The sequence below is a fragment of the Myzus persicae genome, unplaced genomic scaffold (assembly GCF_001856785.1).
Source record: "Myzus persicae strain clone G006 unplaced genomic scaffold, MPER_G0061.0, whole genome shotgun sequence".
NCBI lineage: Eukaryota > Metazoa > Arthropoda > Insecta > Hemiptera > Aphididae > Myzus > Myzus persicae.
The window spans coordinates 813,870-827,268 of NW_019103878.1; the positions used below are offsets into that span (position 1 = coordinate 813,870).

A 13,399-nucleotide genomic window follows, 5' to 3' on the forward strand; every position below is an offset into this window, starting at 1 on the left:
ATTAGATTGACAGGCTTGCTAATCATTTTTGATACCCATCTCCGTTTACTTTAATACTGTGTGTATAAACAACTGAATAGAATTTCAATAAAGATAATTTTTAAACTTTTTTTTGTATTGGCTTATGCGTGGTTTTTTAAAAGTTTTAAACCGTTTTCAGAGTTTTTTCGGCGCATTAATTTTAATCGTTGTCAACGCTTGTTACGCTTGGAAAAAAAGTATATAGTTTTATAATTGGATATTTTATCCTCGTGAGGAGGTCTAGATTCTAGACCAAGAGATCTTCAAATCATTTATATAAGCGAAATAATTTAAATCAAAACAAAACATTGATATTATAATATTATTGAATATGAATCCATAATAAACGCCTCCTAACAAAAGCTCTCTCCTTGCATCGAATAATTAGTCTTCGACTTCAAAGATCTGTCTAGTTATGATAAATTTCACACAATCGTTCTATAAGTGTTTTATCTTTTAAAAAGTAATTAATTTACTGTTGGCCTTAATGGTACTGTAATGTCAAACTATATCAATACGCAAATAATTATCGGTAAGGTATTTGATAAATTCGAACTCGTGCGTTGTTTACTCGGAATTCATTGAAATAGATTTTTTTCAATTATCCAAAGTGTTGTTTCAGACCCATAAACGGTAGCTCCGGATCGATTACGCAATATTTATTTGAAAGCTCTAAATGTACACACAACCCTCGGAACAGTGAAAGTCGGAACGTAAAGTAATAATATTATATTATATTTGTATGTATAAAATTATTGTATTTTCAATGAGGATTCTTTTTTGTTATTATTAATATTATTATTTTTGATATAAAAGTGGTCACTGTAGCCTTTCAGATACAAAAATATGATATGAAATCATTGCACTACCACATGGATAACAATTATTATTATTACGTAAACAAAACGCCCAAACCTTTCAATGTATTTTCCCGGGCTATTTCGTATTTGTTCTGCAACATTTCCAGAGTCACATTGAATTCGGTCTCGTTGTGAAGTTTAAACACTTCCATACGCTTAAAGTCCTGAAACCCGATTTGAAAATATTAGTCAACATAAAAATAACAGCCCTATAAATAAAAAAAAATCGGTTTCGCTATATAAACTATTTTGGTTGCGATTAGGACGATGTCACACAGACGTTTTTTCTAGTTAAATATAGGTAACTTGATTGATATTTGGAGAAAATATTAAATATGTATAGAAACTGACTCAAAGTTACTTACATTGAAACGAATATTTTGTACGTAGATTGGCTATTACTGATTCTAGTGTGATTTAAAGAGCTTAAAAAATTATTGCCTTAAAAATAAAAGATAAAAAAATGTTTTAAAACATCTCACATGGGTTTTTCGCGTATGTTTCGTGATATAAATTCGTTTAAATTCATAAATTTTCATATTTTTCATAACAATTTTTTGTTTAATTATTATTTCTAAAAAATCATATAAGATACCAACTAAAAGGTTGAAGTGTTAAGTTTTTCGTAATAAATGCTTTATCTGTATAGAAAATATCGATTTAGGTATAGGCAATCTGTGTCGATGTGATTATGTACCAAAAATTGTCAGTGATGCATCTTCCACGAATAAAATCATGAAACAACAAAACTTATTACTTAGAGTGCTACAATAATATCCAACAAGGGATACAAGGTATGCAGGTATTCCATAACCAGTGTAAAGTGTTTTATTTTTAAATGCGGGCCAAACTTCAAAAGTAAAACAAGTAAGTAGCAACCTAATTGTTATAATTGAATTCATAAAAAAAAAAATTGGAAAATAAATCTAGACATTTATTGTTGTCATCCAAATATCACATAATGACTCATACACTGTCTATCTATTATTGATTGATGCAAGCAATATAAATACAAATTATTAAATATCAGATTAAATTAAATAAAGCTAAGTAATTGATAGAATTGCTTCATGACCATTAGAGGAAGCTGAACGCGCTGAACCCGACTGGTCTGAACGAAAAAATATGGTCCGGAATTATTAATAAAACAATAAAAACACAGTAATTAGTAATTGTTCGTACGTTTCGCTATTTAGATTATAGATTATAATGCTTAATCAAAAAACAAAAAACAAAAATACCTATGCTTACATGTTAAAACTACACAATTATGACGAAAAATGAAGAACAAATCGTTAAATGACAACAAGACTACGTCAAATTTGAAATGTAGAAAGAAGAACATATTTTTTAAACATATGCATAATAAACTATATAAAAGTATATTAATAATTTATCTTTTGTTATTTATATTTTTATATAAATAACATTGTGTTACAACTGAAAAAAAATGATCCTATAGTCAAACATTTAATATTTGTTTTATAATATTTATCTACTGGCGAGTGACTGGAGAAAGGGGTTGAAAATATGAACCAGATAAGTTCTTTACCAATATTTGATAAAAGCTATAATGCTTAAAAAATATACACATAATTTTGTCTTGCATTAAGGCCGACCAAAAGTATAAGTTATGGCAGTGGTTACTCACGGTTTTTGGAACATCCACCGTGGCCACATGACCATCCTTATTCACCCTCCGGAGATACCTCACGCCCAGTGGTAGCATTTTATTCTGAACTGTCACGTCAATGGCGTCATCCATAAAATCGTTTTCGTATACCGTGAATTTCCTGGTGAAGTTTCCTTCGATGATTTTAATTTCGTCGTACACGACTCTTGAATCACCAATTATTTCTTCTGTCAAGTCCTATAATGCATATTAATATTACATTGTAATAAATTCAATATCATCCTACAATGGAGGGAACAAGAAACGTGATTTTGGGTTATTTGTAACGAATGATAGATACGGAATACAATCAAGAAGCCTGAATTAATTGTTGAGAGAGCTAAGGGGTGAGGCACGGGTGTGTCATTATTCTGACGTCGTGTCTAACATTATGTAAGATAGAGTTGAACATACATTTTTTGTACATAAACCATTAATGATTATTGTTATATAATGAGAACTTTTGTTACAAGATTATTATTTAATTGTAAAAAAATGATTTTTAGTTTTAAAACCTTGCTGTTACACACAATATAGTATGAACGATGAGCACAACTGTCAATATACATTATCAAGTTTCTGGTTATATATTTACATGGTTACGTGAACATTGTTCATTGAACAAATAATATTTTGAAATTACTTCCCCAGATGGAGAGATTCCGTCATGAATTAGGTTTAGGGGTTTATAAATTAAAATTTTTTTAATATAACTATTTGCACATTTTTGAAGTATAATATGTTTTTAATAGGAAAGCAGATCACGACACATATTAATTTTTATTTTTATCTAGAATTACCTAGAACAGTTTCGATTAAGAATTCAATAATCATTGAAGTTGAATAATAAGCACTAATTTAATGATGGTGATTGAAACATTTGTCATAGAATTTTATTAATTCGGTAGCAGTTAAGATTATTAATTATTCTTATTCTAGGGTATTATTGGAGACATCGAATGTAGCTTTCAAAATAATATATAATTTGTTTATATTTGTTTATTAGGTATAACATTTTAGTAATTTAAAATTATCATTAATCAGTAATGAACGATATTTCGTATTAATTGTTGTCGGTAGATTATTACTTATTATAAAGTTAGGTATGTACACTCCAACATTAAATTTGGTGGGTACCTAAGATTAAATGGTTTTGATCTTAGCAATGAATTAACATTTTCGAATCTCTGATCATTTAGATTGTAAATATCTATGATGATGACAGGAAGTCGGTATTTTTGTTTTCACTTGAGGATAGGGGGTAACTCGGGCAGAAAGCAATTGGTGTGCTCCGTAGTCTGTATGTACAGTATTACAATTCTATAAAAGCGAACTTACTTCGTATTTGAACTCGAACCTACCGACGTGGTACTTCTTGTCGATAGGAAACCGTAAAAGTATTTCTCCTACATTCAACATGCTGACTTCTTTTAGCGTCTTGGTTTTGGTAGCGTTCATCAGGGCGCTGTTGTGCGGCCAAAACACCTCGATATGCCGGTGAAAGTCCAACCTGTCGAAAGCACACCAGCGCGGTAATATCATTGTAACAGTAGCTTCCGGTCTCAGAAGCCGGATGTGTTTATAAAAGTTTAAAAGTTAATTATATTTTACGGTGTCGTTTCTGCGATAATGCGTAACGCAAAGAACGGTATGTTGACGAACGGCGTAGTCGTGTTAATGAACGATGTGAAATGGTCGAACGACTCGAAGATCACCATTGCCGATGTGATCTTGACTTCCGGTGGGTAAAATACTTCCAAACTTTAAATGAAAAAAATATATATATTAACATCCATAAAAAGTATTAGTTGTTACGTATATGCGCAAATAGGGAATTAAATCAACAGCAGTAGAGTCCTACTATTCGAAAGACCACTGTTAGAGTTTAAAAAGAAAAGCAATTAGTTTTCAGTGAAACGAATATTTGTCTACAATGTCTTACAAAAAGTTTAAGAAATTATATTATGGATTTATGATTTTTTATCACCTTTTGTTACTAACTATAATAATGTAGGTACCTATATAATATACATCATAATTGAATTATGAATAAATTAAGGCATTTCGTGATGTGCATGTATTATGAACATGTTTTTAAATAATTCAAGCATAGTCGCAGGACATATTCAAAATTAATGTAACGTATTCACTAATAATAAGCTTCTTGTTGCTTAATTTTCACTGGGCCAGGCTTAAGTTCACTCCTCCCCAGGCCCATTCTATTTGCACTAAGGTAGTACAATAATTTACTGGTACTTTTTTTATTTGTGATTTTGTTATTTTTTGTCATCGCCATTATTTTTATGAAGCATAGAAGTATTGCTCTGAATAACAATGCCTATATCTACCTGAAATTGTGAATTTATTTATAATAGTTGGTATATGTGGTTAATATACTTTAAAAAGTTTGATTTTCTCAAGATTTTTACAAACACAATGAAAATCTATTTAAATTCGCTGTGGAATGTAATGAGTACCAACACATTTCACAAACGTATTTCAAATATTTTTAATGCATATCTGTACATATGACAGACTAGAAGTGATATCAAAAATGTATATTTCATATATAGAATAATGTACTTATAAGGAATTTTAAATATTGTTGAATGATATGAATGTCCATTAATTAAGCAAGCACTGTTTAATTGTATTATTATTATTTTCTAAGTATTATGAAAACAATTTTTAAAATCAATGTTGAGTTTAAAAATGATGTTAGTGATAATTTTTGTAATTTGCTATTTTGGGTAGGTACTTGATATTTGTATTTAAAATGTGGTAAAATAACATTAAAAACTGTATCTATGCGACTATACTATAAAATTAAACTATTTATGTTACAGTATGAATACATTCAACTTGTCTCATGCTCATCAAAATGTGTTAAATGTCTAAATACTGTAAAATATGTTGTTACACGTTTTATTAAGCAACTTGAAATTTACAAAAAAAATTCTTTTAGCATTGTGGTAAATTGATGATGAGCTCAGTTGAACGAGATGGCATTTCATTTATTTATATTTGATAAAAAAAAAGCTTATATTTTCATTTTCATTTTTCATAGCACGTATTTAAAATGTTTTATTTTATCGGCTGTGTAGGTAGGTAATCTACATATTTGATATTTCAGACGACCTGAAAAATATTATTATTATTATTATTATTATTACAAGTTATGCACGTGTGGTATATCTATATAAAATATTATTTATAGAAGCTTCATTGAACATGATTTTTTAACATTATTTCAATAACTTTTCGTGTGCCTTTTTTATTCTCGGTATTCAAATACATTATTATTTTTAACGCTGTGACCTCAAAGTTTCTTTTTTATTATTATTCGGCTTGCTAAATTGTCTGGCTTTGATTTTGACGGATTCATGAACATAATAATAAAACGACCACTCTATAATTACTTTCCTTTCCAAATTTCATATTTTTTTTCTCATTTTATTCTTTGTCCATTTTTTAGACGATAACAATTAGCAGTATAAAATCAGAAATAAGCGATCCCAAAATTCTAACAATAAAATTTAATTTTCAATACCTACACTAATTAGTAATTTCTCATAAAAATTTAAAAAAAAAATGAAAACATGGTTTTCATTGATTTAACTTTAAAGTAATAGAAGCACTTGAAATGTTAAAGCAAGGCAACATTATACTGTACCTATGTCAACTGACTATGTTATATTGTAATAAATATTTTTCATAATTTATCTTGTACGTATTTTACCTTGAGATACTGATAAAAGTAATCTCTATGTTAATAAAAATTTGAATTAACTAATAAATTGTATTGATAATGATGACTATATTATACATTATACATACAAAAATAAACAATAATAATAATAATAAGGATATTCAATGTTTTTTATGATTAAATTAGATGTAAAAATATATTGTATTAACTACTAACCACAATATTATTAGTATTACAATGAGTTTGAATTTTACTTTACGTGTTTAACTCGGTGAGTTTAAAAATAATCCAAATCAACATAACCGTTCATAGAATTATAAAAACTGATCAACGCTACTACTATGATGTAATAATTATTACACTAGCAAAATAAATTTAATTTACCTGATATTATGTGGTTTGTTTGGCTTTTTGTATACTAAATTAGAAATGTGTCTGTGCTTAAGGAAACTCGCGTCAAACACATTATGTATGTCGTAAAACTTTTCCATTGTCTTACCACTGAACGTGTCAACCAAAAACACGCGATTTTCAGTCCTGTACGCCCACGTCACCAAACCATTTATTGTCTCGTTCCAGAGAACCTGCGTCAAAAACATTCGTAAACGTTTAAAACCGTCCGCCACAACAATGGCATCGTCTTCGCCGTTGTCCATCATAGTTAGGTTAGGTTAGCCGTCTATACGCGACACTTACCTCGCTGAACGTGGCGAATTCGTAATTCAAATCCGGCGACCGGTAATGGAACAGATGCGAGATGAATTCGAATTGCTCGTGAATTTTCAGATTTCCGACAATTGCGTATTCGTTGGTAATGTTTTGAGGCAATATTAAATGCGTCGAAAACGATATGTTCCGGAGCGACGGTATCATCGCCGTGGAATTGGCTTCGAATCTATTAGACATATGCATAATGAATCGTGATGTTTAGTGAGTAGTAACTACGCAAACTAATATTATTATTATGTAAGTACAAAACGAGATATTCGTATTGTCGGTATTAGGGTAGATTACAACTTCAGCCTATGAAATTTAAGCACACTCAGAAAACTATTTTTTGGGTAGTTTTTGGTAGCTTATAAGATGAGTATAATGAGATCGAGACGTGTTTTTAATATATTATCTTCAAATTATAGTATTTAGAGCGTTCATTTAGACTTATGATTTGCATAACAGCATACAGTGTAGTAATTAGGTCATCCTGTAAATTGGGTTTCATATTAATATCATTCTTTACAGTTATTATACGTATGTATGTGGGTGCGGTTAAATTTGATTATGCGCCATAGACGTAACTTAGGAGGGGGGTTAGGGGACTTAAATATATTTAGTATTTATTTTCTAATTGAAGTTATTATACAAATAATTATACTGCTGTAACATCTTTGTGGTATCATTTATTTTGTTTTTTAAACTGACGTCATTGTTATGGGTAAAGACGTATTAGGTACCTAATACCTAAATACCTGTTGTTTAATATTATATTATTATCTGTATAACTTGTGTTTGTCCACTACAGAACGAGTAACAAGTCACAATAGTATGTGAAAATTCAAGTGATAATATAACTCCACGTAAACAACATAATATATTATTATACCACATCGTAGTCATATAAACAAGGTAATAATATATGCATTATAGTTACTGGTTAGGTAACATTATACGATGTGAGTGACGTACGTCCATTTGTTGTTGGCGGTGACACGTGCTCCTACAGTTATTTGACTGATACTGTTCTCCGGGGCAATAAAGTAGACTTTGGAAAATAGCTTTTGGTACGACATTTTGTTCAGCGCGTATTCAATGTCAACCACTCCCCAAATGTGTTGTGGCGGTGACATTATCCAGTCGATGTTTATGTGTCCCTGTAGATATCGAGATTCCACAGAGCTTCTGATTACGCATTTGTCTCCAATAAACCTGTGGGCACAACATTTGTCGTGATTTAAAACATTATCATCGGTGAGGAAAACGTTACTATCGATTAAGCGACTCACGCGCAGCCACACTTACCACAGTTTGACGTTTCCTAATAACAATGTGGACACCCCTTCGATGATCGACTCTCCTTGGACGTTGACCACGTATATTCCTGGCCGTTTGAACACCAATGAACTCTTCACGAACACAGCTTGAGAGTTATCTTGCATTGAAGATATCTGCGAGTGTGCCAATTCAAACTTATATATTATTTGGTAGATAATATGTACAGTTTTATTATTATTATTTAACACTCATTATAATATTATTACATAAGTTCATTTAGAGGGAGTCTGAAAAAAACTGTGATCACAAAAATAATAATTGCCTTACACGTGCCCACTCAACATCAAAGACATTTGGGCCTTACCTATTATTTGAGTGTTTTTTTTTTTTGATTTTAATGAACTTTTAATTCCCTGAGGTGGAAATCTGATATTATGCTTATCAATAAATTCAAATTTAAAATGTAATTAATAATATCGACCATGTTTCATTCACAGAATAATACTCTACTTGATTCGGGTATCAAATATTTAGTTAGTACTCAGCTATTTTCAAACCAAGAAATTCAATCATGTCCAAATTGAGTATATAATTATAATATTAGGGAAAATCAATTATTTTTAGTAAAATAGGTAATTATAATTTTGAACATTAACTGAATAGAAACCAATTGAATTTGTTGATTATTATTAACTTAAATTTACCAAAGCGCCAGCTATAAAAAAAAATGATCCCGCGGTCAGCATTGTATTTGAATGACTTTTTGTTTGCTTTTTCATATGATAATACTAAAAATATATTCTTCATTCAATGGAAGTGTATAAACAATCAATTACCTAACTGATGTTTATTTCATGTTATGTTTTTTATTCATTATAGAATAATACTTTTATTAATTGTACTTTTTTAATACAACAATCACACTTAAATTATATACTTTTAGAATTTTTATATGCCAATTTTAAAAAATTTTAATATCCCGTGAACTAAATAAAAAAGGTATGAGGGTCATCACTCGTCAGTTTTCAAATCCTGATATATACCATGTACTAAATAATTGTGCAACACAATTATACATTGAAATTAATTATGTTCCGTTACCGTAAGGTAGTTAAATATTTCATAATAATTCATAATCGTTTTTTGATTTCTTTTGGGTTATTTTTTTTTTTAATATTGTTATTTTATTTTGGCAAGAACGGGTGATATTATTATAAAATGAAATCTAATACACATCACAGGGTCCGATTATATAGGTCTAGTTAATTCCATACCACCACTTTAATGCTTGTTCCAATTGTTGTCATTTGTTTTAAAACAAACATACCTCTACAGTAGTCATTTTTCCTTCGTCGGTGGACACAATCAGTGTACTTAGTCTGATTATTTTCTTCATCGATTGCAACATTGCTAAGATCATATAACCATGAGTATCGTGCTTCACTTGCATTACTATACTTCCGACCGAAACCCCTTGTTTGGTTAAATAAGCTTCCAGCTAAAAAACATTTAACGGGCGTCGATTATAAAAATTATAAACATATCATCATATAATATAATATAATAGAGGTTGGTCATAATGATAAATGCAGTTGTTTGAAGAAAAAAAGTTAACATTTTTTTTGAAAGCGACTAGCCAACAGAAGTGAGCAAAGTTTATGAAAACAACTCCATCCTCCATCTGCTATATATTAGATTTCAAACATAACTTGTGATTGAATAGGAGGTAACTATAATAGACATGTTAAATTTGAATTTTGAGATTGTAAAATACTGATCGAGGAAAAATGTGGATCACAGAATCAGTATACTATATTTCTAAACTAGTTTATATTATACTGTATTTATATTATTATTAGTATGTCCTTAATCGGGTTGGTCTATGTTTGATCTAAAGTTTAGATTCTAAACCATCACGTATCACTTCTAAACAAGTCTGGGCATTGATGAGTTAAATTTAAAAGTTTTTTTCAACTTTTTTAAATTTAATTTTCATTAAGTTAATTTTTAACTTTTCTAATTGTCAATGATATAAACTTAATAAATAATAAGTTACTTTTAATCAAATCCACGTTACGTTAATTTATTAATAGTTAAATAATAAATATAATACAATTTGTATTGATGATTATATATTGCATGAACATTGATGTTTTATTATTTTAAACCATATTATTGGCTATTTATATAATAATGAAAAAAAATAATAACTTAACTTATGGCATTCAGTTAATTGTAAGCTTCCACATAACTCTTAACTCAACTGTGTTAACAAAAAAAATTAGGATAGCTATGGACTTTAAACTTAAACATTTTTTCTTTCAACTTACATTCACTTAATTAAATATTTTTACAACTTGCCCAAGCTTGCCTCTAAGTCAATACCGACGTAGGTACTATAGAGTGGTTTTAATAATATTTTACATTTCGGGTGAACATTTTAATTCATCCAACAGAACACAAGAATTAAATATAAGTGTGTAAATATTCCCACTGTTTTTAATTACTTTTCCCAATTAGCTATAAACGAAATAATTGAGAATTGCCTCTTGACAATCCAAAATACCTATTAGATTAAATTGTCTACCAGCAGGTAGCAACCAACCATTATTGAGTATTATATCATTGTAAAACTATTAACCTTCAATACTTTTAAAAATTAAAATATAAAATTAGTTTTTGAATTTAATCACAGTTATTTTATAGGAATAACCTATACTTATATGAACATTGTTTGAACTTATTGAATTGCGTTTCGAACGAACTAGAAAATCCAAGTTATTACAATAGCCACAACTAAATAGAAAAATTAAAAATAAAATAACATTTAACTAGCTTATGTCCATGTTTACGTGTCATACGTTGCAGTTAAAATATAATCCACATAATATATTATACTCATTAGTCATTGAATTACACTCTACACTGCAGAAAGGATTATAACAGTATTTACAAATCGTAAACTATTAGTTATTATTATTATTTTTTTTGGTTATTAAATAATGTTTTTATTTTTTTTTTTAAATCAAATAGCTGTTAAAAAAAATGTTTCAAATAATATCTTAACATAGTTTTTATGGGAAACAGTTGATAAAAACAGTTCAACAAACACTTAAATACTGTGCTGTTTTAATGTCATTATAATGTTATTGCTGTAATGACGACGAATAAATAGTCAATTTACAGTTGAACCATTGTAATGAAAACAAAACCTACAATGGAAACAAGGAAGTATCTATTACCATGATACCAACGTCTTATTAACATACCTCAAAAATAATACCTAATTATAGTTATAACTTATCAATAATATAATATTGAATACATACTGCTAATGGAAACGAGCTGTTTGCAGACGCCCAGCCACTGATCCTGTATGACTGGTCGCCGATCATAATCGCGTCGATTCCTTTTCGACCATCCTTTGCAAACAACGTACCCAAAAAGTGTACGTTCCTGTATATATTATTATTGTTTGTATGCCAGATATAAATAATATTTATTAATACATTATAATATGTTGATATAAGCTTATTCGATTATTCTATTGTGGTATAAGTTTTTAAAAACGTTCCAAAATCAATGATGTAATACGAATTTCAATTTCTCATAATTTAAAGTTGTAATTTTTTTCAACATATAATATGAATAATTATGATAATGATGATGTAGTAGTTTCGCTAACCTCAAACCCTCCAGCGAAGATTCCAAATTGAGAGTGATCGACTGTTCTTTTAAATGAGCCCTGGCCTTCATTTCAGCTTTCCGGGAATAGTTGAGGTACGATTCCAGGAAATAAGACTTAGTACTACTCTGGTGGAAGTACTGCAAGCTACCCTGTACGTGGTTGAGGACCACAAACGGCGTGATGATCTCGCCACTTAACTTTATGTAATTGAATCCGTCTATCTGCCAAGAGCTCTTGATGTCCAACACCACCTCATTGACCTTTTTGGCGGCGTAACAATTTTGTGCGGGTGTCAATAATGTTCAAAATGACAATGATTTAACATTGGTTACTAGTTCACGTAGTTACGTCGAAACGCTCACCTGCGATACTGTCGGTCTGCTGATCACGAATTGCACGTTTTTCTCGATCTCTGTGTAATCTTTTTTCACTTGAACGCGGAAAACTGGCAATTCGAATAGTTTTGATGTCACGTCCACGTCCACTACAGTATCAAAGTAACCGTCATATACCTGTGAAAACACATGACCGGTATTATTGATATATTTTATAGTTGCTTCATCGGTGGCTAGAAAAGGGATATCAAGAACAGTCACAAATAAATTTTAAGAAATAAAAAATAATTATTAAATTAGTGAAATTATTTAAAACAAATTTATCATTTTATCGTTTCAATCTTGGTTTACCTCTCCAGTTTTTTTCAAATTAACTTAGATATTATTATTATTGTTATACCTCCATATTGCCTATGACAAACAAGTTGGTATAGTTTGTCTTCACCGTGATGTTCGTTTCGTACAAATGTTTAAGTATTTTTACGCTCATGCTCGAGTTACAGAACTCTAGGAGTTTGAAAGGTGAAGTCAAGTAAAACTTCATCTCATAAATACCAAACGGAACGTTGTTCGCCAAATCCGGGTCGTCCTGATCTTCCGAACCGGGATCCGATAAAGCCGTCGTCAAGAAATCAGCGTCGAGTGTTGTCTGCAATAGCATGATAAAATATAATCGATTTCAAACAATAAAACTCAACTTAATTCTAAGTATTAACTTGACTAGAAATATAATTTAAGTACTCGTTTAATTTCATCCATGTATTAAATAAATAATCCACATACCGTCATAACACACACATAACTATATTTGTGTTTTATTATGGTTCGATTACTGTAAATTCATAATTTTTATAGAAACGTATACTTGTCAAGCACTCATTTTCTTCGTTTTCTTTTCTTACCAGTTTTAGAGCCAATTTGAATAAATGTAAGAGAGGTGCCGAGAATGTGAGATGTTACCTAGCCCTTAACTATAACAGTTATCGAACTTTTCCTTTATTAAATTATGTGTAAGGTTAATGTGAATTTAAATATGTGCACCAATCATTATTTTCTTCATTTTTTTGTATCGGACTAAATGATTAAGTTACTATTTATAGTCATATTGTTTTTATACATAAAAGA

General features: G+C 29.6%; 1 protein-coding gene across 1 annotated transcript in view; it reads right to left on the minus strand.

The window, feature by feature from the left end:
- Nucleotides 1–13,399, minus strand: part of LOC111035809 — a 108,706-nt gene that overhangs the window by 60,126 nt on the left and 35,181 nt on the right. The window contains exons 36-48 of the mRNA XM_022317591.1: nucleotides 12,675–12,923; nucleotides 12,302–12,451; nucleotides 11,937–12,199; nucleotides 11,581–11,707; nucleotides 9,579–9,749; nucleotides 8,279–8,424; nucleotides 7,946–8,185; nucleotides 6,959–7,157; nucleotides 6,647–6,846; nucleotides 4,165–4,314; nucleotides 3,892–4,063; nucleotides 2,533–2,751; nucleotides 937–1,045 (exon numbers count right to left, since the gene is read on the minus strand). Of these exons, the coding sequence (XP_022173283.1) occupies nucleotides 937–1,045; nucleotides 2,533–2,751; nucleotides 3,892–4,063; nucleotides 4,165–4,314; nucleotides 6,647–6,846; nucleotides 6,959–7,157; nucleotides 7,946–8,185; nucleotides 8,279–8,424; nucleotides 9,579–9,749; nucleotides 11,581–11,707; nucleotides 11,937–12,199; nucleotides 12,302–12,451; nucleotides 12,675–12,923 (2,395 nt within the window). The remainder of the gene's footprint in view (nucleotides 1–936; nucleotides 1,046–2,532; nucleotides 2,752–3,891; nucleotides 4,064–4,164; nucleotides 4,315–6,646; nucleotides 6,847–6,958; nucleotides 7,158–7,945; nucleotides 8,186–8,278; nucleotides 8,425–9,578; nucleotides 9,750–11,580; nucleotides 11,708–11,936; nucleotides 12,200–12,301; nucleotides 12,452–12,674; nucleotides 12,924–13,399) is intronic.